This window comes from Neolamprologus multifasciatus, chromosome 15, assembly GCF_963576455.1.
Source record: "Neolamprologus multifasciatus chromosome 15, fNeoMul1.2, whole genome shotgun sequence".
Taxonomy (NCBI): Eukaryota; Metazoa; Chordata; class Actinopteri; order Cichliformes; family Cichlidae; genus Neolamprologus; species Neolamprologus multifasciatus.
The window spans coordinates 28,488,922-28,516,770 of NC_140453.1; the positions used below are offsets into that span (position 1 = coordinate 28,488,922).

The window sequence follows — 27,849 nt, forward strand, 5'->3', positions numbered from 1 at the left end:
GCTACTCCGTACTGAAACATCTCACAGAAAACTGGATGCATGGCCATCCGTGCATGTGAAGCAGCACTGCATGATGATCCAATGAACTCTTACCAAGTGCAATCACAAGGATAGAATTAAAGTCTGAAAGCACAGAACTGAGACAGTTGTTGTGCTGCTGAATGTGTCCCTCAGTCTTCACGTTTGACCCTTTTTATATGAACCAGCACAGAGTATTCAGTAAATCCACACGCTGCACTGTTGAACCATCGCTACATAAGAGAAGCACCTCATGCAGTTCAGAGGTTTCAGGGCCACTTCTCTCCATGTCTGGTAACATATGGACTTATTTGCTTCTTTGTTAGCATGAAGCCCATATTTGGAAAACTGTTAAGCAGTTACTTACAGATAAGAGATCTTTATATGGTGTAAAATGAGAACTTATTTTTAAGTGCTTTAAACCTGCATGACTTCAAATTGGAACCTCGGGTTGCAAAAAGTATTAATTCCTTTAAATTACAACCTCGATAAGAGATTTTTCATAAATTTATGTAGTTTATAAATTTACCTAATGTGCAAAAGGTCCTTTATTCCCGTGTTGACGTTCAACATAACAGTTTGTCAAATCAACGTTGCAGATCTGTCTGCTGTGGTGAACCCTGCTGATTGGCTTCATCCAACCGTCCAAAGACATGCGTGGGTTAAATTACATGGGTTGAATGTAAGTGTGAATGGTGGTCTGTCTCTATATGTTAGTCCTGCGACAGGCTGGCAACCTGTGCAGGGTCATGACAGCTAGGATAGCCTCCAGCATCCACTACTCTCAGCTGGATAAGCAAGTGAATAAGTAAGTAGATGGATGGATCTTCTAGAGTCAGAAAGCTGAATAAAGGAGGGTTTGCTTGAGTGTGGGCGTGGCTTGTGACTGACGTTGTATGTGGGCGTGGCTTGTGACTGAAGTTGAGTGCCATGTTTCTTGGTTTCACAGTGACATCAGTGCCGTTTGTTACGTCAGCAGTTTGCTAAAGTAGTGCCAACACAGATGTTCCAGTCTTCACAGCAGAATTTCACCTAACGTGAGTGACATCACAGTGATGTCATCACAGTGATGTCACTCACATGTTGCCTTTAAAAAACAGTTAAGTTAAGGCCTTCCTGCCAAGCCTCATCCTGCACGTCCACATCAGCCTGATGTTAATGTTGAAACTGTTGTTCTCAGTGTGGTGAACATCCAGCAGACGTCTCTTCAGTCTGCACAGCAGAGCTTCTGTGGACAGAGCTCCACTGGTTGAGTCAGCTCCACTAGTGACAGACTTTAATTCAAGTTTAATGTTTTTTTAAGACAGGAGCCTGACGTAGACCTGCACTCTCATAGTGGCTCCATTGATGCATGTAAAGAAAATGTATTCAGTTCAATATAAAACCTGCCTAAACTGGGCAGGTATGAATGTCATAGACTGAGGAAACAGCTGAGTCCTCCTCTGGTGAACAATATGCCAGATCATTTGGTGTCTGTGTTACACGTTGGTTTTGCAGGATGACAGCACAGGCGAGATGATCTTTGATGAGGTCTTCCACGCCTTGTCAAGGTGTCTGGCTGGTCTGGTTCAACCATTCAAAGTCCCTGGAACAGATCGATTCTTCAAGCCTAAGATCTTCATCACCATCCTTGCATATTCCTCCATCATTGGCCTCCCTTCACATCAGGTAATGACCGTAATTTACTTTAGTCATAAAAATGAATTAAAAACAAATGTCTTCGAGAGTAACTTAACGCCAAGAAAAGCAGAGTTTCTCTCTTCAGCACGTTTTTATTCAGCCCACATTGTGTGGAGTGCTTCATGCTTACTTTAAACTGTCTTTACTATGTTTGACTTTACATTTCAGCCACCAAAGCACACGTTGGGTTAGTTTCTGTGGGAGATGTTTGTGCAGTTCTCTGACGGTCCTTAATCTTTTGTTCCCTGCAGGTTTTGGTCCAAGGATGCCAGCTTGATAAAACAGACCTGGATGAGTTCTTGCATCGCATCTACCAGCAGCTCAGAGCGTTGGAGAGTAGCATCGCAGAAGTCCTGCATCAGCAGCACGAACAGGCAAGTGCACACTAGCAGACACTGTGCTAGCAAGAATGCTGTAACTATTAGAGAAACACTGCAAGTGTAAAAACTCTCACCAGCACCCTGTAAAGTTGTTCCTTACAAGCAAAAATAAAACAACCTCCAACTTTATCAGACTAGATTAGCATCGCTCTTCAGTTTGACCCCGAACATCCTCTCCACGATTGGCTTTCAACCACAAGCACCTGTTGTATCCATGGTTACCAAAAACAGCATGGGCGTGATACTTTAGCCAACTGCGGCAGGTTTGTTACACCCGTGGGATTCACTCGTGACCCCTGTGATCCACTCGTGACCCCTGTTTGTAGCAGGTCATTGCTTTTAAGAAAAAGATCTCCTGTCAAAGATCTTTACTGAGTGGTTCATTTTGGGAAGAAGGGCCAGCCTTTAAGCAGCTATGTCTGAGTCTTTTTGTGGGTCGACTGATTATGCAGGTCAATAAAATATCGTCTCTCATCACACGGCTGATAATCCCAGGGGAGCGAGTAGCTGATATCCTGATATGTTAACAAACACAAATTCCCTGCTGACATTATTCACAAACAGGGGCAGACTTTGCAATCAGATGGTCACTGCTTCCTTGTCCACCTATGAAAGCACATGTTGTAACTGCCCTCAGCAAAGTGAACTAAAAGCTCCTCCACCTGGGGGCAGCTTGTGAGTCTACATCAAAGCGAGTCACAGTTTAATGCTGCTTTATAAAGAATGAGTGTGGCATTAAATCCTGCCTTCTATGTTGTGCATTAAATGTATCCTAACTAAGGCTGCCACAAATGATTATTTTGATAGTCGACTAGTCACTGATTATTTTTGCGATTAGTCGACTAATCAGATCATCATCCATTGGACGTAAAACGTACAGCTTATTGCACCAGCAGCATCTGCTCTTATATAACTATCATTAGCTTACAGCTTTAAGTGTTTAAGGTATGTGCTAACTAAAAATAAAGACAAGATGATAGTTTATTAAATTTTAATGAAATTTACAGATTGTTTTGGTGAAGTTTAATAAACTCCTTGCTATCTAAAATATAACAGGACACCGGAGTAAATTCTCGAGCATCTCACACTTCTGATAATCAGCTGTCTGCTTGATGTTTATTCAACTGTGTAAAAACTTTAACTTTAATCTCAGCCAAACCGATTTACTCAGGAACAAATAAAACACTAAAAAAAAGCCCAACAATAACATTTTTAAGTTATCTAAGTGACTTATATATCATGTTTAACCTGAGTAGCGAAAGACAGCGGTGGATTTGAAAACGATTTCCCGGGAGTCCGGTGTTCTCACGGCTCTAGTTAGCCTAGCCCCCGGCTAGCTATCGAGCTAGTGGCTAACAGACATCTCCGAAAACGTCGGAGCGCTTTTGAAAATATGTGGTGTCTTGATAAACTGAGCAGATATTTGAGGTTTACACAGCTACATTCTCGCCTGAAAATATGTTAAAAGTTTATTTTGTGACCCAGAAAGAATAATAAGAGTAATATTAAAACTAACTAGCTGCCGCCATTGTTGGAAACTGAGCTGGGCTGCGCTATGAATTCTGGGACACAGCTTCTTCTTTTTCGGGGTTTAACGGCAGTTGGCATCCTTGTACATGCAGTGCTGCCATCTTCTGTTTCAGTCCGTTATTACACTCTTAAATCCTACTACTTATTCCTGCGTCTTTTGTGATCTTACAAAGCTACAAACGATTAGTCGACTATTAAATTCGTCGACGATTTTGATAGTCGACTAATCGTGGCAGCCCTAGTCCTAACACATTTATATTTCCTTTGCTTCTTAGTGCGTGGAGCCGTCACACAACTCAAGTGACCAGAGCAGCAGCTTGGACGAGCACGCCCACCGGACGCAAAGTGTTTCCATGGTGTCAGCTGAAATGGGGCTGGTCAGCATGGTACGCCAAGGCATCCTGGCCCTTCAGCTGCTGCCTCCCAACTCCAGTGCAGGTTGGTGAAGTTGCACTTCAAGTATCAAAGGGGTTATTTAGGAGTTTCTCTTTAGTTGTCATGCCTTCTTTAAAAAAACGTCTCTTCTAAGAACAAATCTGTTTTCATGCAGAGGATTTTGCACTTGACATCCACAGATCAAGAGAACTGTTTCCTCAGAGCCCAAAAGGTTGATTCTGTTCATCTGGACGTTTTCAGTGGGGGAGGAGTTTCGTCACTAATCCAGGCGACTTCTTCAGTCTCAGCTGACTGCAGGTTTCCAACCTTATAAACAGCACATTTCTGTGAAAAGGGAAAGACCACCTCTGAAGCCTAAGGGTGCATCTGTCACCATCTTACAAAGCTGTGATTGCAGCCGTTCCCCAGCTCTCTGTGAATGGGACTCATGGTCATTGATCAGTGGTCATGAGAATTTGCATGATTATGATGAAGGTGACCTCTCAGCCCATTGTTCCTTCACTGGGCTGGTTTCAGTCATTATGCAAATGTCCTGTTTATAAGTTTGGAAACCTGCAGTCAGCTGAGACTGAAGATGTGAAAACGCTGATGAAGAGTATCAGCCTTTTGGGATCTGCTTCCCTGGATGATTGTTTCCTCAGAAATAACTGTTAACATCTGAAAGCACAGCACTCCATCAGATATTACTGATGTTGTTTTCTGCTGTATGGGTCAACTTATTGATCTGATGTGAACCAGTGAAGTCACACATCTGGGACTTTGTCGTGGCTTCCTTTATTCTGCAAGCCAAGAAACTGTTGTTTTTATAGAGTTTATGACACGATTGATGCAGGAAGTGTGCACGCTCTCAGACAGGTTAAACCACTGATGCGCTCAGTTTCTCTTCTGTAAAATGACAGGTGTACTTATGAGAGAAATAAAAATAGAGAGGTTGAAACTCTGCATACATTTGTTTTTTAAAGTTAAGTTTCATTAATGAACAAGTAAATGCAGTCACATAAAACACACATAAGCTTCTTTTCCTGGAACTTTTAAAGGTTTTTAATGAATGGTTTTGTACCACATGACAGTAATTTATGTGACAATCCTGGAGCGATGGATATAAAGTTGCCAGTGCTTTACAAAGAAGAAAAACTTGTCTTTCTGTCAAAGGCATCATTATAATCACGGACGGGGTTACGAGTGTTCCTGATGTGGCCATGTGTGAAACCCTGCTGAACCAGCTCCGGAGTGGAACCATCTCCTGCTCCTTTGTACAAGTAAAGACAAGAATCTAACTCTGTATTCTGAATATACATGTTTGTGTGCAAGAGCTGTTATCGAAAGGAGTCACAACAATCGTTTTCCACAATAGAAGTGATGATTATTATTATTTAAAGATATTTAGGGGGATTCTCCAGCTGCTCGTCTCTGAGTCCTGTTTTTGCATGTACAGGTTGGCGGGGCGTACTCCTACGACTGCAGCTTTGGCTATATCCCCAACGTCGAGCTGATGAAGTTCATCTCATTAGCCACTTTTGGCTCCTACCTGCCCAGCTGTCCTGAAGTGGACCTAAACAGCGAGGAGATGAATGCCTACCACAAAGCCTTTCTAACATACTCCTTCCTCAAGAGCCCCGAGTCCATGAACTCAGAGTATTTCTGTGGTGAGACAACGATGTACAAGTCTGATGCTGGTTGTTTTCATCAGTCCTGTGCAGCTGAATCAGCTGCTGAGTGTGATGTGAGAAATGGTTCAGTGACAGGATGCAACACAAATTAGCTCTGACAATTTTTAAAACAGTGCAGAATCTAAATATTTATTCTTTGTTTTGAAACACAAAAGCTGTGTTTTTTATTGTTAACATTTTTTTGAATCCTCAGTCTTAATGACTCTGTAAACAACCACGGCAGACCCGGGTGCAAATTCATGCTTTGCAGCATACTTTATTGGCTCTCACGGTTGCTGTTCACAATGTTCACAGAGCTGCAGCTCTCCCGCTGCCCACTCAACATTATCACCACAACAACAACCCCAACCACAGGACCCAGTACAATATTTATATCGGCGGGGCGTGATTGCGGATGCAGTGCAGGTGCGTCCGCCTCCTCTGCGCGGCACCGCAGGCCACGCCCCGCCACAGACTCATTTTACATGAATATATGAGCGTTCCCCCATCAGGCCTCACAGGACAGCACTCTGGTTGACACCACTGGTACCAAACGACCGGTAACGGTCCGTGAGTCGTTTGGTACCGGTCCGCGAGTCGTTTGGTCCCGGGCTGTGAGTCGTTTAGTCCCGGGTTGTGAGTCGTTTAGTCCCGGGCTGCGAGTTGTTTGGTACCGGGCTGCGAATCGTTTGGTACCGGTCCGCGAGTCGTTTGGTCCCGGGCTGTGAGTTGTTTGGTCCGGGCTGTGAGTCGTTTGGTCCCGGGCTGTGAGTCGTTTGGTCCCGGGCTGCGAGTCGTTTGGTCCCGGGCTGTGAGTCGTTTGGTCCCGGGCTGCGAGTCGTTTGGTCCCGGGCTGCGAGTCGTTTGGTCCCGGGCTGCGAGTGTTTGGTCCCGGGCTGCGAGTTGTTTGGTCCCGGGCTGTGAGTCGTTTGGTCCCGGGCTGCGAGTCGTTTGGTCCGGGGCTGCGAGTCGTTTGGTCCCGGGCTGCGAGTCGTTTGGTCCCGGGCTGCGAGTCGTTTGGTCCCGGGCTGCGAGTCGTTTGGTCCCGGGCTGCGAGTCGTTTGGTACCGGTCCGTGAGTCGTTTGGTCCCGGTCCGTGAGTCGTTTGGTCCCGGGCTGCGAGTTGTTTGGTACCGGGCTGCGAGAGTTGAGGCTTGGGTGTGAAATTTCTGGTTTTCAAGGGTTTTTATCGTTAGCTCTGTTTCCCTGGGTCTTTCCCGTGTTGTAGTTGTGTCGTATTTTGAAAGAAATATTTACGTGTTACCATAGCGACCAGAGAGCATTAAGGGGCAGAGAGGAGGATGTTACTCTCAGTGTTGTTGGCACATTTCAGGAGGACGCTGCTAATAAAGTTACACAGTGAAATCATATTTATTATTATATTTACAAAACACAGTTTTTGTCTTGGTCGCATCATTTTATTTTGTGTGTATCTGCCACACCTTAAAGGCCGGTCTGTGAAAATATTGTCTGACATGAAACCGTCTGTGGAGCAAAAAAGGTTGAGGAGTGCTGATTTACACAAAGCCTATTTTCCTTTTTTACATTTTACTGTCAGTTTTTACAGAAAAGCAGCTGCTGAATTCTAATATTAATCTTAATTAATCATTATACTAAAGAATTATGATATACTAAAGTTTTAAACTTTTATTATCTTAAACCCGTATCATAAATCCAAGATATGTTGAATTCTCTTAATTCCATAGATTGTTAACAGTTACCTACCTGGGATCTCTTTAGCTACATTATATGAAAAACCAGTTATATTTCAGGTCATATGAAGGAATACATAGAATTATAAAAATGTCCGAGGAGTTCAAACACTGCTGCATTTATCGGTCCTCTTGCTCTTTATTGTCAGCTTATTAGCATTTGTAGGCCATAATCTCTTTATTGTTAGTGATGAAGATGGCAGTGATGGTTATAATCATCATGACTCATACTAACTGCTTCTGTTTGTTGTAGTTTCCCAGCACAAGCTGTTCAATGAGCACCTGGTGTCGGCCAGTGGAAACCCTGCTCTGGTCATGAGGAGGAAGAAGCACACGGAGAAAGAGGTCCATGCTCATCTAATCAGCGTGCTGTCTGTGAGACTGAGAGAGGGCTACACCATCACAGACATCAGCCTCACTAAAGGTAAACGGCTGTGTGTCTTTACTAACATCTCACACCAAGTCAGGAAAACTGTTTGTGTTGAGACTGAAGCTGCTGGTGACGTTAGGTGGGACTCAGCTGGAGGTGAAGCTCGTGCTCTTATGGAAACACAACATGCACATTGAGTATCTCGCGGCTGCCTCCTGGCCGCTGGACCCCTCCAAGAGAACCACCAGAGTGGAGGTGACGATGGAGGGGAGCTACGACATCTTGCACGACATCAGCTGCACCCAGAGGAAACCCATCACCAGCCAGTACCGCACCTCTGTCATCCGACGCTTCTGGAACACGCTGCAGAGGTACGACACGAGGACTGGAATCTGGTTTCCAGTTAGAGGTTCTGTCCCACCATCATGTAGACATATTGATATGAAAATCCATGTGCTGTTTGTCCTTTCCAGCATCAACCAAACTGATCAGATGTTGATGCACCTGCAGTCGTTTAACTCGATGCCTGAGAACTACATGATTCCTGAGAGCACCAAAAATGGAGTTCCCCTGTTCTACATCCCTCCTGGCTCCACCACTCCGGTCAGCCTCGTTGTTATACTTCACACTATGTTGGGAACTTACCAACTCTTATGATCTGTGTTGGTGAAGGTTTAAAAACTCTGTGTGTTGCTTTTGCGTAGTTGCATTTTCTTCTTGGAAAACTATCATCCCGAATGCTCCTAAATCCTGCAGATTTATGAAGCATGACACCAAAATGGACATAAATATTGTTCTTATTGTTCCTGCTGTGTGGGACCTACTAACATGTAGTGTGTGTAGAGACCAGCTCTGTTTGTCTGTTTGTCTCTTAACGCTGTCTCTCCTCCTCCTCCAGGTCTTGTCTCTGCAGCACAGTGGATCCAAAGATTCCTCTCAGTCCCAGTTTGCATCATACTGGAAGCCCATCCTCTCCATGGACGCCAACTTCTGGCAGAGATGGCTTCACATGCATCGCATTGTCATCATCCTTGAGCATGATATGTAAGAATAACGACTCTCCAAAAGTTGATTGTTGATCTGGACGTAGCTTTTGTGGGAGAAACGTTTCGTCATCATCAGGTGACGTCTTCAGTCTCAGCTGCAGGTTTCAATCTTATAAACAGTTCATTTGCATAATGACTGAAACCAGCCCAGTGAAGGAACAATGGGCTGGGAGGTCAGTTCATGATTGTAATTATGCAAATTCTCATGACCCTTGATCAACAACCACTGAGACTTCCTTACCTGGATGATTGAGCGTGCTTTAAGAATAATGAAGCTCTTTTATTCTTTTTATCAGCCACATTTGTTTATGTCAGCTTATTTTTCTTTATCAGTCTTTCGTTGTTACCACAACACTTTGACCTTTGCAGGCCTGTCCCCAAACATCTGCACACACCTGGAAACAACGGGCGCTACAGCACCATCCAGTGCCGCATCTCCCACTCGGCCCTCACGTCACTGCTGAGGGACTGCAGCAGCTTCGTGCTGGTGGAGGGTTACTCGTATGTAACACTCATATACAGGTGAGACGACAGGTGGAGTTGATGTTTAACACTCACTACTTCTGCCTCAACACTCTGTTTTCTCTCAGCAGCTCTTCTGATCAGCCTCCCACCTCCTTCTACTTGGTGCGTGTCATCTCAAAGACCCCCTGCATGGTCCTGCGTCTGGGTTTCCCCATCGGTACACCGGCCCATATTAGGAACAAGGTACATGTGGCCAATACAATATCAGTGTTATGATCCATATCTGTTAGTAGATGACAGTATTGTGTTTTTGTGCACTGTTTTTACAAAATGTGGTTTCCATTTCTTTTATGAGCAGCTTTGTAAAAACATGAAAGCATGTTATAGGACACGTTGATGCTCGGGGAACAAACCGCCCCACTTGTAACTCTCTGAGACTCGTGTTGTGCTTTGTTTTCTAAAATCAGATTGTGGATGAGCTGCGAGAGCAGATCCTCAAGCTTCGCTTCCCTCATCGCGTCCAGAACAAAGAGGCAACACCCAAAACCAAGAGGAAGGCTGTGGGCCACCCGTCTCCATCCAAGTCTCCCTCCATCCCTGCTCCCAAGCCTGCGCTCTCTGACAGACCCTGTGTGGTGGTGGTCAGTAAGCCTCTGGAAAAGCTGCTTATCAGGTCGGTCCATGTCATAGGAGGCCACCAGAAGGTCAAGTGATCTAATAATAAATAAATAAAAGCACTGGTTACACAGTTTGCTGTTGCTACAGTAACTGAACGGAGACTAACTGCTGATCCTGTGCAGGTATGACAAGCTTCCTCTGGACTTCAGGACTCCCTTCATCTTCAACATGGAGAACTTCCCACTGCCCTCCAACACCGCCGCTCCCCTCAGTGTGGCAGCGAACCGCACAGCCTCCTCGACGCTGGCCTCTCTGTCACGTTACTTCCTGCACCAGCGTTGGGTGTGGGCCGTGCAGAGCAGCCAGGGACCGGCTGTAGCCATGCAGGCTGTTGCCCACATCCTGTCCATGCTCTCGGAGTAAGTTCAAACTGTTAAATGTGATCTCTTTAAAAACACGACAGCCAGAGGAAGAAATACACGCATTTGAGCAGCTGTTTTGATGGCATCTACTCTGTGGTTAAGCTGTTCTCCCATAAATCAAACTGGAACAAACAAAGATGATTCTGATCTAAATTCAGGATTCTTTAAGTGTCTCTCTTTACAAATTTCTTCTCTTTGAGATGCAAAACCTTAAAATGTCCTGATGTCTGCAGGATTCGCCTGTCAGAAGGCTTCAACTTTGCTGCCAGTGGCGAGGGCATCATAAACATGGTGGTCGAGCTGCCAATGAAGGTAAAGAGCAGCAGGACAAACTGCTCTGCCAAAGGGATTCTCTGTGATCCTGATTTGGTTTTGTGTCTTCAGGGAACGTCAGGAGACGTGGACAGAGAGAGCCACTCTTGTATTGTTCAGTACATCCTGTTTCCCCCTCACTCTACCTCAACTAAGGACAGGTAAGCCTGGCAGTACCCAGAGTTTAGACCAGGACTGTTAGGACGGAGCTTTGATTAACAGGAAGATGTTGTCACTTTGAGTTCAGCGTGATCAAACCTGTGTTAGGGAAAAAGTCCACGTTTAGTTCACCTGTTTATTAAAGCTACAGATAAGCAACAGAAACCAGAAACAGAGGAATTCATTTAAAAAACAGTAACATGTACATAACGCAGCATTTTACATCCAGGCTCAGTTTGACTGATTTATTCATATTTATAGCAAAGCTGCAGCTGGTCAGCGTGTGGTATCGTCAGCTCTGTGATGAGGAAGAAGCTGCGTGACTGACATGTTCATGTCAGCAGCGTGTCGTTGTCATTTAATCTGAGACACCCTGATACTGCGTCGATGTTTGTAAAGTGTTGATCTAACATGAAGCCCTTTAACACTCTGAGCTCAGCTGAACTGTTCAATTTTCAGCCTTTTGTTTTGTCTTTCGTGGAGTTCTAGCTTCTCCACCGACGATGACAACGACACCGAGGTGGAGGCGGTCGACCTGGACACAGAGCTGAACCTCGTGACCGAATGCTGGGTGGAACCGCAGTGCGGCACGGTGAACTGCACGGATCAGCACCGCTCCTTTCAGGGCCTGAAGTACCAGGAGCTCCCTCGAGCGGTACGAAAAGCTGGCTTATACAAGCTGCTCTCAAACTAGAGCTCAGCTTTTCTCGTTAAACGCAGCGGGTTTGGTTTACGTCCCTGTTGTGTTGCAGATCTTCCCGAAGGACTTGGCCTGCATGTCCACCATGATGACCTTTGAGTATCTGAGCCAGCTGTGTCAGAACAAGGATCAGGTCTGCTCTCTGCCAGCTGGACTCAAGGATGCACAAGGTAACGTAGCTTTTAATCAGCGTTAGCAAAACGTATGACATCACAGAAATGACTGCAAGAGTCGTGCTGAAGTGTTAGCACTCAGTCTGCCATTGTTAGACGTTTGTTGAGCTCATCTTAGTCAAACATTAAACTAAAGCTGAAGACGTTAAAGCCTCGATGGCTCAGCGTTTGCTTGTTTGAAAATGTGATGATTTTCCATCCTGTGTGCAGGAGAACATCTGGTCTCTGAGGAGAGCATCCACATGGTTCCTTTCCAGTTCGACCTCATTAAGCTGCTCCCAAAATGCCAGCAGGTCGAGCTGTTTTTCGTCACATTCAGCACAGGTACGTGCAGCACGTTTAGCGTAGTAGCGTCCTGTATATGAGGGCTCGCAGATTTTAATGCATCTCACCTCCATCTGTGTCCTACAACATGCATCTGTACGCTTGGAAATTATAATGAAATTAAAAAAGGATCGATTTGAGCTGAATTTTCTGATGTGCGCGTTTTTGTGCTCAGCGACGGGGAATGAGGAGCAGCTGAACAGCTCCCACTGCCTGCCCAATGAGCTCCTGCTCAGCCTCTTCCACACCAGCCTGGAGAACGAGCTGAGCGACAGAGAGATCCCGTTAGCTGACGGGGACCACGTCACCTTCATGCATCACATCTTGGAGCGGGAACGAGACGGCCACGTCGCTCCGTTCTCCCTGCCGGTTATTAAAGGTCTGTACGAGTCTGTATCCAGAGTATCGCTGGAGGTAGATGATCCCATTATAATGACAGGAGAGTTGTTGTGTTCTCTGTTTTATCAGTTTCTCTGTCGTCTCGGTTTCTTTAGAGGAGAGCGTGAAGCCTGCAGAGAAACAGGACACGATGACGTCATTCTACACGGCCGGCAGCAGCAAAGAGGTGATGGGGTCAACCAGCACTTTACAGGTGAGCTCCCACATTTACACAAAACCAAACCTGTGTCACGTTTAAGTGTGTTAGCTGTTTTATTTATGTTGTTTCCAACTGCAGCTCGTGATGATCTGTTGAAGCCTTTGAATGTTTGAATCTTTAGAGCTGTTGGTGCCTTTAGGCTTGATTGCCACACGTCTGTGATACTTGTATTGTTTTCTTCTGCTGTTTCTAGATAAACGTACTAAAGTAAATCATGGGATAGGAATGCAAACATTTCTCTAATAAATTGAAATTGTCCTCTTGAGCTCTCCGACTGTTTCTGCAGGTAACGAGGCCACAACGCTGGAAATCTGCAGCGGAGCTGCTTCAGGTCCCTCGTTGGTCTTTCCTGTGTTTGTGACAAATGTCTGTTGTGTTTGGCAGAGTTTCAGCAACGCAGACCTCGTGGATGAAGAGCCCCTGTTGTTGGAGAGCAGCTGCTCTGCGCCACAGTGGAGATGTTATGCCAAGTGCATCAGCTCCCAGCATCTAATCCTCACCTTCCTTCCTGCTACCTTCACAGGTGAGTCTGGAGCTTGTTGGCTCCGGTGGTTCCAGCGCGCTCTCATGATGTTCGTTGTGTTGCAGATGTTCTGATGCTGATGGCTGCAGGAGAGAGCGAGCCTCGCAGTAATGTGAGCACACAGGAGGACGACACTTTGACTCCCAGCAACAAATCTCAGGCCGACTCTTTGTCTGGATCCACTGGTGGCGCTGAAGGGTCCGAGTCTGGACTCAGCCTGCGCTCTAGTCGGCGACTGAGCTCCGGCACTGCCAGGTCCCCTGTGCTCTCATCTCCATCTGATGGCCAGACGGGAGCTGCTGACTCCCAGACCCTGGAGCAGAACAGCTGGGACAGCAGAGGCTCAGAGATGGAGAGTTGGATGCGGGGCTCAGGTGAGCCTAAAACCACGTCTGCAGGATTTTAGTTGTTCAAACATTTTGCACAAAGATTGACTTTTTCCTGATGTTTCCAGATGCTGCAGAAAAAGAAGGAGTGCACTTCTCTGAACCACAGAAGACAGACTTCCATATCAGCCTCAACAGACAGCTTTCCCAGCAGAGCACTGGTGACAGCAGCCAGCTGAAGTGTCCAGTTTACGTCTACAACTGTTCACTGGAGAATCTGAAAGAGCAGCTGGTTCACCCAAACTCCAGCCGCCAACCCAGAGACGTCTTCTTCAGGTACTGAGGGAAAACAAGCAAGCACTGAAATACTGAGAGACAAGTTTTTACAGTTGTGTTGTCAGGTACAATCAGGCATATAGAATTATTGTATATATTTGGGTCTTCCTCTCATCATAATGACACTGTTAACAAATACTGAATATGGATCATCTAACCCAGTCTTAGAAGACGTACTAGACAAAGAGGTTGTAATCAGGCTTTGTCATGATTGTGCGACGCACTGTGAGCCCTGGATGGTTGCAGTGGAGATGTTAACATGTGTGTCTCTGGTTGTCTTCACGGGTGAGAATAGAGCCCGAGATGCAGAGTCCTGGGAGATGTGTCAGCAGATGAAGTTCAGGTAGCACACGTCTGTCTGTCTGCTCTCCTTCTGTCTGCTGAGGGGCTGCTCAGCTTTCACTGGACACTTCTGCCAACGTAGGGATGCGCTTGTAGAGCGGGACGGTGCGGCTTTAATAAAACTAGGCTGGTAACAGCATCTGCTCCCGGGCCTCTCTGTGCTTCCTCCTGTTGCTGCATACATCAGAGAAAACCACAGACGCTCATCAAAGGGTCACATTTCTTCTCCTGTCGCTGTCATGTGCTCATTTGGAGCTCTGACATTGTTGAAGTCTCTTAACTGTGGCCTTGCCTTCATGCCTGCTCTCCTGTCCTACTGAATAAGACACAAAAATGATGTTTGTATCATAAATACTAAGACGTGTTTTTTTTCAGGTTGTAAATCAAAATAGCCTCAGACGGTCACTTCCTGTGGGAAGGGATGCAGGTTTAAGACACTTCCAGTTTAGACTGATATTTAAACCTGGGCTCTACATCCATGTTTTATATGCAAGGTTTTTACCACGAACATGAATTATTAAAGTCTCAGTGGGATGCTGGTCTCGCTGTATTTATATGTATTAACTGCTGATATCACAGGCTGCAGGTTTGTAATTAGTTTTATTGGAGAACCAGCCTCACTGCTGATGAGCCGAGGATTACACATGAACTATAGTTTCAAAGCGATGATGTGGACAGATCAAACTTTCTGTTTACATTATTTGTGCTGGTGTGACTGAGTAATGCAATCATTCAGTTTCCTGTGTGACACGGCACTCACTGCATGCTTGAAGCTGACAGAAACAGTTTAAAATAGTTGGCAGTGGTGCACTGGTGCACCTCAGAAACACTGACATTGTGGATTGTAGTGACATTTGAAGCCAAACTCTGTATATTTGTCAGGGATGATTATTTCTACCTGTTATTCTATATAATAGTGTCACACAGACACTGAACAGTGTAGATCAGCCTGTTTAACACCACATGCAGTTTACACGAGACAGTTTTATTTCTTATATGAATGTTATTTATTTTAACTGTCATGAACAGGATGTGACACGTCATAATAATAACAAACAGTCACAGCAGGTGGGATAGCCAATCGCTAAGTGATGACGTCTGAACAAACTGCTCAGTGTTTATTAAGGCTGTTGTGTTTTTAACATGTTTTAATACTTTGTTCTAATCTCAACAAGCCCGTAAAAACAGTCAGTGATCACTGTTGGCTTCTCTCGGTTTTTATCACCACTGTTCATTTTACAGCTCAGTGTTTAAACCCTTAGGATGTAACTACAGCCCAGCAGCAGTATATTAATGACTAACCTCGTGTTGTGGATGGATTATCTCAGTTGTTCTCCTGCTGAAGTTTGGTCCTTTTACAGCATCCTGCCATGCGATTACATTTGTTCCTGACCACCGAGAACACTCACGTTAACTTTTATCCAGTGGAAAAAAAGTTAGCTTGTTTATATTATGCTAACATAGCTGTGTCGCTAGCGATCACGTAGCACATCATTATATTCCAGCTAGCCAAACTTCAGTAACCCTACAAACGTCACTGCTGTTTAGTTTTCTGTCTTCATTTATGTTGGAAGTGACAGCAGAGCTGTACGTTTGAACCAGAACGTGCCAGATATCATTTAATCTGCAGACTTCCCGCGAACCACTAGATGGCGCCAAAGTACCACCACGCGTACCACAGTTTGTGAACCACTGATGTAGCGGGGATGCAGAGACTGGTGATGCTTAAACTGACACCACGGGGCCATGACATATTTGTAAACATGTAAAGTTATGCTGATGTTTATAAACAGAAGCATACTGGAGTCTGGAGTTTATGCTAATACTTAGAATGGGTTAACTGGGAAACAATAACAGACTTCCTGTGCTTAACAGTTAACTCTGGGTGTCAATACTGAATTAAGACTGTTGTTTAGATTTTTGTCTTATTTTAAGTTTAAACTACAAACCTATAAACACACACAAATAATTTCTACACTTAGGTTAAAAATAGAAATATTGTTAAACGACTCGTCTGACTTTGTCCTGATGAATCGTGTTTGCTCCTCCCCTGATTCAGCGCTTCATATGCTTGCTGTGGAGGTTCAGCTGTCCCTCACAGGCTTATTGGCTCCTTCGATGATGCGTAATCCCCAGTCCCAGTCACATAAGCATAGAGACCAGTCAACAACCACTGGTTAACATGGAAACAGTCAAATTTATTTGCTTTGGGAAATGCATGGCGGTCATTTAGCAGTCGGTCAGAAGGACTTTGGCTTGTGAGGGTTTCATCGACTGGTCTCTCGGCCTTGTGACTGGGCCTGTACTGTGGTGCAGATATGGGTTCATGCTTACATGTAAGTGCTTATGCAAAACTAGGTGCAGTGGAGCTGTCTGTATTTTAACCAGCACTGTTTTCTACATGTGTGAGATTGAGGTTTTATGTACTAACGTAATCCGTCCTTGTGGGTTCAACTGATCCTTCATCATCCTGTCAGACCCGGTTCCTCGTCTCAGTGTCTTTTCTGTGCTGTTGTTCCCCAGCAGGTCTCTATCTCAGGATCGCAGCAGTCCGTCTCCTTGGACCGACCTCCTGTCTCAGCCTCACAAACACAAGGAGCTGGCCAACTACTGCAGCATGCTGCAGGAGCATTACTACCAGAGCTACGTCAAAGGTGATCTGTGTCCACCAACACGAATGCTTCAAGCTTAACTGAGTAGTCAAAAAGAAAAATCCTTACTCCATCAAAACACACAAAAATGAGGAGGTTAAGTTCATCACAGCAGTGCAACATGTCACATGATTTCACAGGTGTTAAAATACTGTGACTGAAACTCGTCTGAGCGTCGTTTGGTCACGCGTCCATGTTGTTGTCAGGTGTATACCGCAGCCTGCAGCAGTCCTACAACATCAGCTCCCAGGACGTCCTGATGGCGATGGACTACTGTGAAGAATCGCTGCAGGAGATCGACATCACCTCCTTCCTGCAGACGCTATGTGGACACATCAGGGTCTTCAGGGAACACGGCAAGACTCCAGGATGGGGAGGAGGGCCTCTGAAGCCTTCAAGGAGCCCCGCCACGTTTATCATTGGTGAAGCTGAGGGGGAGCAACTCGATGATAAAGTGGCCTCTTCATGCAGGTGAAGCCAATCATCAGAATCAGACAAATGCCAGTTTTTGAGAAATAAGTTGCTTCTTTTTAACAAAGTTAAGTTACAGCTTCTTATATTTTGGTTTACATAAAACATCTCCGCACAGGGAGTAACCCACGTTTCTGCCCATCTGTCTGTGGATCTGTTTATCTGGTGGCATGCAAACCATCAGGATAAAGTTTAGTCATTTGGTAATGACTGAAACTGTCCAGCAGGTGGTGCTGTCTGGTCTGGTAAAGTCACATCCACTGAGGCCTAGGTCTTTCTTCACATGTGCTGATGTTGGTGCGACTCAAACATACTTTGATTCGTTTGTTATGTTAATGAACTTTATTTATTCTCCACTTTCCTGTAAAAAGAGGGTTTAGTTATATTATAAACAAATCTTTGTTTTTTTGTAGTCACACGTCTAAGCGCCCGTCTTCTCACTGTGCTTTACATTGTCAGGGAAAGACTCAGTAAACTGCAGTAAAGACCTCCAGACCAGCTCCTGTAAGCAAGCAAACGTGGGGAAGAAGAGCTCCAGTTTACCAGGATGAGATCTCTGACAGGAGACTTGGGTGGGGGTGGGGGGGCTTTTGCCACCATTTGATTGAAGAGTGAGAAGAACGAAAACGGCACAAAACTATGATACAACTAAGCAAAGTTTTAGTGTCATTTAATGTAGCTTCATGAAAATGTTTGTAATAAGAAGTATAGATGGTGTCTGTTTCCTAAATGCAGTCTGTGGGCCTGCGCTCCCACGGTGGGCCTGCGCGCCCACGGTGGGGTGCTCTGTTGGAATAATGTGGCGCTCTGAGACCTCCAGGATGTCAGAGTTGTTTGAGAAGTGATTTCATTTATTTATTTATTTATTTATTTCACACTTGGTACAACAATTCAAACAAACCAACCACACTTTCTATCAAAACGCACTACAACCATGTGTGAAAAGGAGCAGGAAGAAGAAAATATTCTTATTAAACCCCGCCCCCTATCTACAATCCCATTCATATTACAAGTGGGCACCAAAAATCAGGGAACAAACTAACATTAACATTTATCTCCGGTCCTAACCCAAACCAAACAACAAATTTACAATCAGAATAACCGCTCCACATAGCAACAAGGAGAAAAATTAAATTAAAATAAATAAAACAAAATTATAATGGATCCTTTTTCAATGAACTCCAATTTCATTCACATTCTTCATATTGAGTTATTGTTTTAAGCATGTAACACTTTTTAAAACAATGTAAATTTATACAATTCTTTAAATTATAATGAAGTGAGTTCCACAGTCGTTTACCTCTAACCGCTGGACTCATTAATCTTTGTGTAGTCCGAGCTAACTGATGCTTAAAATAACATTTCCTTCTGCTGTCTTCTCCCCCTGAACACAATAAAAATACTCTTTGTAACTTAAAGGGCAAAATATTATTTTTAGCCTTAAACATAATTAATAGTGTCTGTAATTTCACTAAATCTCCTAATTTTAATAATTTAGATTTTATAAATAATTTATTTGTATGTTCTCTATATTTAACATTATGAATCATTCGTATCACTTTCTTCTGTAATAGGTTTAGAGGTTTTACAAAATGAAACATGATAAATACATGTTTCACTTTCAGCAGTCATCATTCAGATAAAGCAACAAACCACCACACGATGTCGCTAATCGTCCTCCGATGAATCACATCTGTTAACATGTTCCAGTTCATAAGTTTGCTGTGGGTGTGTTGGCTCTTTTCCTTCCACAGCACTTTTATAACGACTGTTTTAAGGTCAGTCTGCAATAAGATTCATGTTCTGACACAGTTATTAATTGTGTGATATTTCCGGCTGCAGTGTTGAAGTGGAGGACACCAGTGAGGCTGAATCCAGAGGAGCTCCTGATTCCTCTGCTCCTACATCTCCACCGATCAAGGAGGAGCCCAAGAAAGGAACGATACCAGAATTCCCTCTGACGCTGCTGCAGACGCAGCCCACGTGTGACGTGTATCCAGATCTGCACAAAATAATACAGGTAGTGTCTGAAGGGGAACCCCCCCACTCTTCAGTTCCTTAAAGCTGATTCTACCAGAAAGCTAACAGCTTTAAATAATTATCATTTCAATTTTAAACTGTTGTCAGGATAAATTCATGGAGATCCTTTCTCAGTATTTCAAAAGTGTTCCCTCCAATCCGCACTACTTCTACTACTCTCCACCTTCATCCAAGAAAGAGGTGAGTTTGCTAAAAATACGTCACACAGCAGGTTAGATGGATATCATCAAGGATTTGGACAAATCAGATGTTGGGGGAAACTAAAAACTGTTTTTTCAGTGAAGCAAACCGAAGAGAGAGATGAGTGATGTCTGAGCACGAACCTTGCTGCTCTGATTTTCCTTCACAGGAGTCGGAGGACGGCGAGATGAAAAGACGGCCGAGTGAAGAGCTGCTGTCAGAAGCTGAGCCCGCCACTGAAGACGGTAAAGGCCGTTCTGAAAGTTTGGGTTTGTTGTTCGTCTCCCGTCAGCGCTGTGCTCACACATTCAGTTCAGTGTTCAGCAGTAACAAATATTAAAAGTTGAGGATCATGTTTCGTCCTTCATTAAGCCCAAGTTGTTATGCTTCTGTGCAGGGATGTCGTAGCTTTTTGTTTCTTTTCTTCCTCCTGTAGCTGTTAACTTGCCCCCTGTGGCCAAAAGGCTGATAGTGTAATAATCAAAATTACTTTGAAAACGTGACTCAACAAAAGAGCTGTTGTTGTTGGAGGAGGCTACAAAATATAAAACGTGTGATTGATAGAAAGGGAAAATAAAACGAGTGAATTTTCAGCAGTCGTTCCATCCTGAGCCCTAAATGCTCCATTCAGATATTTCTCTCCAGTCAATAACTAACAGCGCCTGCCTGCTCATGAGCGTTACACATTTATAATGGAAAGCAATCGTTATGGTGACTTCAGTGTCTGGGAGAAAGGTGTAGAAGGTGTTGCTTCTTTAACTCAAAGTGGGGTGACGATGAGGAAGACTCTGAGGCCGAGCCTGGTTAAACTGATCATTTTAGTACGGCTCGTTTCACATTTAATATCCAGGAGTTTTGTGTTTGTGCTTCATCACTTAGTTTTTAATGAGCCTTATACGTCGTTATTTCAGCGACTTCTGTTTCATGTTGTAGAAACACGAGACACATCAGCTCTTTTTGAGGCGAATTCAATAAATGTGGAGCAATGAAACAAACCAGCAGAGGCCCAGAAGAGTGCAGTCAAACACACACAGGAGGAGAAGCAGCATCACATCAGCACACGTCTCCTGCTAAGAATACACTTAAATGCTTTTATAACATCAGGGTTTACGCCCCTTCTCCCGTCGATTACAGATCAAATACCTCGATTGCAGATCAAATACGTCGATTGCAGATCAAATACCTCGATCGCAGATCAAATACCTCGATCGCAGATCAAATACCTCGATCGCAGATCAAATACCTCGATCGCAGATCAAATACCTCGATCGCAGATCAAATACGTCCATCGCAGATCAAATACGTCCATCGCAGATCAAATACGTCCATCGCAGATCAAATACCTCGATCGCAGATCAAATACCTCGATCGCAGATCAAATACCTCGATCGCAGATCAAATACCTCGATCGCAGATCAAATACGTCCATTGCGGATCAAATACGTCCATTGCAGATCAAATACGTCCATTGCAGATCAAATACCTCGATCGCAGATCAAATACGTCCATTGCAGATCAAATACGTCCATTGCAGATCAAATACCTCGATCGCAGATCAAATATGTCCATTGCAGATCAAATACGTCCATTGCAGATCAAATACGTCCATTGCAGATCAAATACCTCGATTGCAGATCAAATACGTCCATTGCAGATCAAATACCTCGATCGCAGATCAAATACCTCGATCGCAGATCAAATACCTCGATCGCAGATCAAATACGTCCATTGCAGATCAAATACGTCCATTGCAGATCAAATACCTCGATCGCAGATCAAATACCTCGATCGCAGATCAAATACGTCCATTGCAGATCAAATACGTCCATTGCAGATCAAATACCTCGATCGCATATCAAAGACGTCGATCGCAGATCAAAGACGTCGATCGCAGATCAAATACCTCGATCGCAGATCAAATACATTGATTGCAGTAAATGGTACATGTTACATGGCTACAAACAGACACAGACGTTCCTCTTTCTATCACACCTTCCATACATGGCAGTAAATTTGAGCCTAGATGGTCCCTGAGGTCCTTTTCTTGTCTTCTGTCATCTGTTACCAAGCAAACTGAAATGCAGTTAGAAGCTAAATGAATTTCGGGCCTTTGGCCTGGCAGGTTTCTGGATTATGTGTTTGTAAGCGTGTACGCATCTATCCTTCTGTGCTCCAAGTCACCTACACTACAGAGTGTGACGACAGAGCGCTTCACAAAGCTTAAAACCTTCTTTAATAGACCGAGCATCAACTCTGAATGAGCACAAACATGCAGTGTGTATAAAATAATCATAGCTGCACCTGTAATAAAAGGTTAGCATGGTGGCCATAGCTTTAATAAACATCTCTAATGCAACATCAATGTAGGATATATTATTAATGTTCATAATGCAGGTTATATTGTAGCAGTAAAATAATGTCTGATACTCGTCTATGTATTCATATACATATATGCCTTTACTGTTAGACACTGACACGAACACATAAGTTATTATAACTCAGTCAGTAACCTTCAGGAATTAGACGTTCATGTGGAGTCCTTTATTTCCTGGAACGCCCAATGCAGTCCTGCGTTATCGAGAGAACAACGTCAAGACAGGTCGCTTTTCCCGTAGTTGGCATGTAGTCCACACATGCACAACAATGCACAACAGGCAGGATCCGCGTGGTCCCTGTGGGTCATTAAAGAGTCTGAAAGTAAAATAAAGTCTTTCCTAAAACCTTTTTAACCAAAGACGTGAAACAACAGAAAGAGTTTGCAGAGATTTTCTGATTCGTACGACTACTTTAAAGCTGTCTTGCTGCACTTGCAGAAAATGTGCCGTCTTCCTGCATAATGACGGAGAGTGACCCAGATCTGGTGGTGGAGTATGAGGAGCACCCAGGCAGCAGCTCCCAGGGCGAGGACCAGTCCCTGTCTGACTCCAACACTGTGAACCAGGACCAGGACTCGTTCAGCATCCTGGAGGGCGAGTCGCTGCTGGAGAACGAGGCCCCACAGCTGGACATGCCACCGCTGTTTGTTCATATCACCTGCTCTGTCAACATGAAGAGCTGCCATGGCTCCGTGCCCATGCAGACGCTGCCCACGTGCCTGGGTGAGCACAGCTGACTGCTCTCAGCCTAAGTGGCTTCTTTCTGTGCAAAGAAGCATATCTGAAGCTGTGTTACTGTTTCTATAAATCACCACTTTAAAGAGTTGCTTCTTCACACTGTTAACTTTGTTCCCGAGCTTACTTCACAGTTGTGTTTGCAGGTGAGGTCATTTCCTGCCTGGAGAACGCTGAGGCGGTGCAGTCTGTAGATCTGAACGAACTCTCAGTCACGCTGGATATTTTTGTCCTGACGCTGCCTCTGGAGATCGAAGCCATGGCGGACTTCCATCATAACAGGTCGTGTGCAAAATCCAGTTTTTATCTCAACATTTCCTCATCAATTGCAGTAAAGATCCTTTGTTGGTAGGATTTTAATGAAATCACACTTTGACCTTTTTAAAAGTGGTGACATAAACACAGAAACTGGTGACGTTGCTTATTCTGCAGTGAATCTCTGAAATGGCCTTTAAAGAGTTATTGATGTGCCTTTGGGCAACTTTCCTGGATTTGACCACAAAAAGCAAACAGAATGAAAGGAAAGCTGAACATGAACCAAAAACCAACCCTTTCAGAGAACAAAGGATCTTTCTGCACTGCTCTCTGAATTAAAGTGGCTCCAACACAGATGAACCAGGAACACCTTTGAAAGAGAAACACGACAAACTGGACCACAGTTTGTCGTGTTTCTGTTACCCAGTCCTCGTGCTCGTTAGCTCTGCAGCGAGACTGGTGACCTGTCCAAGGTGAACACCATCTCTCAGCCTGTGACAGCTGCAATAGTCTGCAGCCAGATGAAGAGATGAATAAATGTCGGACACATGAAACTAAATGAGAGCATTTTTTTTTCTCAAAGATATTTTTATTGATTTAAAGCAACAAAGAAAAACAGATACACACAGAATCGTTAAACAACAGACAAGTAAGTTTCACAGTGACTGTTTGAACTGAAATATTAGAATACAGATTAATGACACACTCACATGTCTTGTAATTGCTTACATTAGTTTACCCCCCTACCCATACCACTTAGAACCCCTATCCCTCAGGCCAGGTAGGGAAAAAATAAAAAAATAAAACAAAAAGAAAAAGAAAATAAACAAAAAGAAAAGAAAAGAAAATAAACAAAAAGAAAAAGAAAATAAAATAAACAAAAAGAAAAAGAAAATAAAATAAACAAAAAGAAAAAGAAAATAAAATAAACAAAAAGAAAAATAAAATAAAATAAACAAAAAGAAAAAGAAAATAAAATAAACAAAAAGAAAATAAAATAAACAAAAAGAAAATAAAATAAACAAAAAGAAAAAGAAAATAAAATAAAGAAAAAGAAAATAAAATAAACAAAGCAGAAAAAAAGAAAAAACAAAACAAAAAAACACACACACATGAAAATAAAAAAATACAAAAAAAACATTGCAAATACAACAACAAAACAACAAAAATAAGACAAACACACATGACTAGAAAAATAAAAAATAAAATAAAATAACAACATTAAAAGAAGAAGAAGAAGGGGCGGGGGGACTTACTGAGTTATGCTGGAAGTCAGGTTCGCAACCTGGAGGCTGGAAAAGTATTTCAGGAATCGCCCCCACACCTTGTAAAACTTACCGCTGTTATTACTAATCGCATATCTGATCTTTTCAAGGCTCAGACAGTACATAAGGTCCCTCAGCCGTTGCGTCTGGGTGGGCAAAGGGGCACCTCCATCTTAGTAGGATTGCACGCCTAGCTACAAGGGAGGCGACGGAGAGCATGCAACGCTGTGACGAGGTCAAATGAGAGCATTTTAGCAAATCACAAGCTTTGAAAGTAAAAAACAGCTCTGTGAGATAGAGGCGGAGCTTCATTTTAAGACACACCCCACTCAGGACCCTGGACCTCTATCTGCCTGTATATAATCATCCATAATGCACTCTAAGAAAACACTGCAGCATCAGTCTGGATCTCACTGAACAGTTATAGAAAAGGCTGAACTGACAGTTGGAAGATCCAACAAAAGCAAAGCAACAGTTGTGTCTGTTTCACTGATGACTGATCTGAAATATCACTGCATTCATTTTACTATAATTAAACACGTGCTGTTTCCTTTTATTTATTTCATTTTTTTAAGTCACAACTGTTACTCTGAATTCATTATTTTATCCACAGAAAATATCTTATTTTAGTCATTTTTCTGCTAATTTCCTGCTACCAAGTTATTATTGTTTCTGTCATCGTGGAAACCTAAAAACCAATTTGACAAAAATAATCAATTGTCATTTTTGTCTTCATGTTCAGTAGTTGTTGCTTATTTTAGATCAGCAGCAGCAGAGTGAAGCTCTTGGCAGGAGACCATACAACACGCACGCACTGCGTCTTTGAGTCTGAGTGAGACTCCATGATGTTCACGTCAGCTGTCTGTGTGTAGGTACACCTCAGAGAGCAGCATGAATCGTTCACCGGGGCAGCCCTCCTCCTATCGCTCCGATGAGGAGCTGATGGCCGTGTTGGACAGTCTGAGGGGAGGAAGTGTCAACGGCATCTCTGGTGACCCCTTATCCAAACTCCCACTTCCCCACAAGTTGGCAATCCTGGCCACGATGGACGAGGTGAGTCCTCACACACGTGACAGGTGGGCAGCTTTTCCACATGAAGCGTGCAGCGATCGCACACATTTCTAAGAGTCTTTGTGAAAAATTCACTGAACAGATATCTGTGCTTCCTGCTGTTCCTGCACACACACACGCACACACACACACACACACACACACACACACACACACACACACACACACACACACACACACACACACACACACACACACACACACACATACTAGCAGCGCTGCTCTCATCCTGGTGTCTCTCGGTGTGATTCAGATCCGCTGGCTGCTGGAGGATGAGATCGTCTCTGCTCTGCGTCACTCTCGGGTCATCGGCCCGGCCACGCTGCAGAAAGTGGCGGAGCACGTTTTACGCTCCAGCGGTCGAGCGCACTGTCACTGCGAGGAAGTCCCGCTTCAGTTTGTCTTCGGGCCTGAACAGTCCCTGGAAAAATTCAAAGAGGCAAGAAGAACAAACAGGATTTAAACTTGAGACACAACAAAGTTTCTCCAGGAATGTTCTGCAAAAACATGTCTGCACATGTTTGTATGAGAACATGAGAGGAGTTAATTAATGAATCTTTAAGTTTGCATATGTGCCTACAGGCTGATTCACAGGCATGCACAGAGGTCTGTTGTTTCTCTATAAGTGGACGTATGAATATAAAGTACAACGTTTGTTTATCTTGCAGGAGTTTCGTAGGATGTCTTTCTCTGGCTATGTGTTAAATGGAGAACAGGCCGGCTTCTACTATATGTCTCTGAGCAGACTGCACCCACAGAGGATCCGAGAGACCGAGAGGCTGTCGGAGAGCACTGCACCCCCCCCACAACACCCTGCTTCCGCCAGCATATCCTGCAGTGCTGCAGCTCAGGCGGAGACCACGACCCTCGAGAGTGAAGCAGAAGCTCAGGCCGACAGTGAGGTGAGATACATCGATGACTGTGATGTGCAGAGGAGGGAAAATACATCATATCAGCCTTTATCTGTCCAGCTGTGCATTCAGTTTGTTTTTATAAGCTGCTTGACATCAGCATAAATCCATGATCAGAAATAAATCAGGTTAAATTTTAGACGTGTAGTTAGTAGAGTTTATCTGCAGGAGTTCATCAGACAGACTCTAATGTTTACTTGAACTCTGTGCAGAGTGAGGACAGGAAGCCAGTCGGTGTTGCTGCTGATGCTGTCAGTGACACGACTGCGGACGCTGGTGAATCAGTTACAGCCTTGAAGCCTGAAGCCGATGACTCTGTTAGCATGGTTGGGGACAGAGGTCAGCCCAGTACCCCCCAGCTGCAGGCAGAGAGCTGCACAGAGGCCAGCTCGCCCCCAAAGACACCATCGAGTGTCAGCCTGGCTGAGTCCGTGCAGTCGGCGTCTCACAGTGAGTTTCACATTCACACCTGTTTAGGTTTGCTTGTTTCACGTGTGTCATCATCATGTCCAGTGATGATAAAATTCCTTACATTTGTACTTTATTCATTCCAGAAAGATAAATATAATGCAAAATAAATCTTAATAAATACAAGTATTAAGAAAATAAAGTCCATGTAAAAGTAAAATGAAATGGTAACAGTAACCGATTCTGTCAGCGTGGTGCTGTTCGGGTTTCAGCTCTGTAGTTTGATCTGCGTAGCACAGAGACGCACTCCTTCACTTCTTCTTTTCTTTCCTCAGGTGGCGGCAAACTCAGGCCGAGTCGAGTCCAGAGTGTCGTCTCCAGCCAGGGCAGCCTGGACTCAGACATGCAGGGTAAGTGCTGCACAAAGCTGAGCGAGAGGCTCCCTGTGGGGGGAGTCATGTAAACACCTGCAGTCTGAAATCAGACAGGTTCAAAGTGTAACGTCTGCTTTACAGTCTTAGTTCTTATGTTATAGACGATTCATGTCAACGCGTCTTCAGAAGAATGGTGGAAAGATGTTAAATACAGACGTGATGCTGTGTTCACAGGTTATGATGGCGGCAGCAGCGACTCTGAGTGTGAGAGCCCCACCCTGGATGAACAGGAGTGCCAGGCCCGGCTTATGCCCGACTTCTGGCTCATTGTTAAGATCCACCAGGACAGAGTGACGGTGTACTCCCACTCCAGGTCAGAGTCATTTAGTGATCCCCATTTTTCATTCACTTAGTAACAAAAACAACTCCACAGGTTTTAATTGAAACAACTGTAACAAGTTTTCAAAGAAGCTCCTGTTTAAGGATCGTTTTTATTTTTATAGACATGAAAAATCAGAACCGTTTAAAGCAGGCGTGTCCAACTGCAGGCCTCGAGGTGTCCTGCAGGTTTTAGATCTCACCCTGGGTCAGCACACCTGAATCACACGATGAGTTCATTACCAGGTCTCTGGGGAACTTCAACACATGCTGAGGAAGTAATTTAGCTGTTTGAATCAGCTGTGTTGGATCAAGGACACATCTAAAACCTGCAGGACGCCGGCCCTCGAGGCCTGGAGTTGGACAGTCCTGACTTGCAGAGAGGTCGACGTTGATAAGTCAGATTGCATTTCTCTTTTTTCACATTTGTGCTCTCAGATATTAAATGCATTTTTCATTTGCAACACAATTTTCACTACACAAGTTTCTCATTTTTCTTTTTTAGTGGTGATAGTTTTTTGACCTGGCTGCTCAAAGATTTGCTTCAAACCTCTCTGAGAAGCAGAGACATTAAACTCATGTAATATTTTCATGTTTGGTTTATAAACATGAACTCTGTGAACAGCTTTGCTCTGACTTTAATTGAAACAACTTAC

At 44.1% G+C, this 27,849-nt stretch overlaps 1 protein-coding gene across 12 annotated transcripts in view; it reads left to right on the top strand.

Annotated features, from left to right (window-relative positions):
• szt2 (SZT2 subunit of KICSTOR complex) overlaps window positions 1-27,849 on the top strand; it is a 115,814-nt gene that overhangs the window by 3,135 nt on the left and 84,830 nt on the right. For 4 of the 12 annotated variants that reach the window (XM_085133085.1, XM_085133096.1, XM_085133091.1 and 1 more), the window contains exons 4-40: window positions 1,516-1,686; window positions 1,950-2,072; window positions 3,884-4,046; window positions 5,157-5,263; window positions 5,440-5,650; window positions 7,619-7,789; window positions 7,875-8,106; window positions 8,209-8,338; window positions 8,634-8,779; window positions 9,151-9,303; window positions 9,372-9,489; window positions 9,714-9,919; window positions 10,047-10,283; window positions 10,520-10,598; window positions 10,671-10,759; window positions 11,241-11,412; window positions 11,510-11,627; window positions 11,841-11,954; window positions 12,130-12,333; window positions 12,449-12,546; window positions 12,937-13,075; window positions 13,141-13,449; window positions 13,530-13,737; window positions 14,033-14,080; window positions 16,603-16,733; window positions 16,937-17,201; window positions 19,044-19,221; window positions 19,329-19,421; window positions 19,591-19,666; window positions 22,235-22,519; window positions 22,678-22,813; window positions 24,924-25,104; window positions 25,376-25,561; window positions 25,791-26,024; window positions 26,246-26,483; window positions 26,777-26,851; window positions 27,050-27,188. In XM_085133085.1, coding sequence (XP_084989211.1) covers window positions 1,516-1,686; window positions 1,950-2,072; window positions 3,884-4,046; window positions 5,157-5,263; window positions 5,440-5,650; window positions 7,619-7,789; window positions 7,875-8,106; window positions 8,209-8,338; window positions 8,634-8,779; window positions 9,151-9,303; window positions 9,372-9,489; window positions 9,714-9,919; window positions 10,047-10,283; window positions 10,520-10,598; window positions 10,671-10,759; window positions 11,241-11,412; window positions 11,510-11,627; window positions 11,841-11,954; window positions 12,130-12,333; window positions 12,449-12,546; window positions 12,937-13,075; window positions 13,141-13,449; window positions 13,530-13,737; window positions 14,033-14,080; window positions 16,603-16,733; window positions 16,937-17,201; window positions 19,044-19,221; window positions 19,329-19,421; window positions 19,591-19,666; window positions 22,235-22,519; window positions 22,678-22,813; window positions 24,924-25,104; window positions 25,376-25,561; window positions 25,791-26,024; window positions 26,246-26,483; window positions 26,777-26,851; window positions 27,050-27,188 — 5,963 coding nt within the window. The remainder of the gene's footprint in view (window positions 1-1,515; window positions 1,687-1,949; window positions 2,073-3,883; window positions 4,047-5,156; window positions 5,264-5,439; window positions 5,651-7,618; window positions 7,790-7,874; window positions 8,107-8,208; window positions 8,339-8,633; window positions 8,780-9,150; window positions 9,304-9,371; window positions 9,490-9,713; window positions 9,920-10,046; window positions 10,284-10,519; window positions 10,599-10,670; window positions 10,760-11,240; window positions 11,413-11,509; window positions 11,628-11,840; window positions 11,955-12,129; window positions 12,334-12,448; window positions 12,547-12,936; window positions 13,076-13,140; window positions 13,450-13,529; window positions 13,738-14,032; window positions 14,081-16,602; window positions 16,734-16,936; window positions 17,202-19,043; window positions 19,222-19,328; window positions 19,422-19,590; window positions 19,667-22,234; window positions 22,520-22,677; window positions 22,814-24,923; window positions 25,105-25,375; window positions 25,562-25,790; window positions 26,025-26,245; window positions 26,484-26,776; window positions 26,852-27,049; window positions 27,189-27,849) is intronic. The other 8 variants (XM_085133090.1, XM_085133095.1, XM_085133086.1 and 5 more) reach the window with 7 other exon arrangements.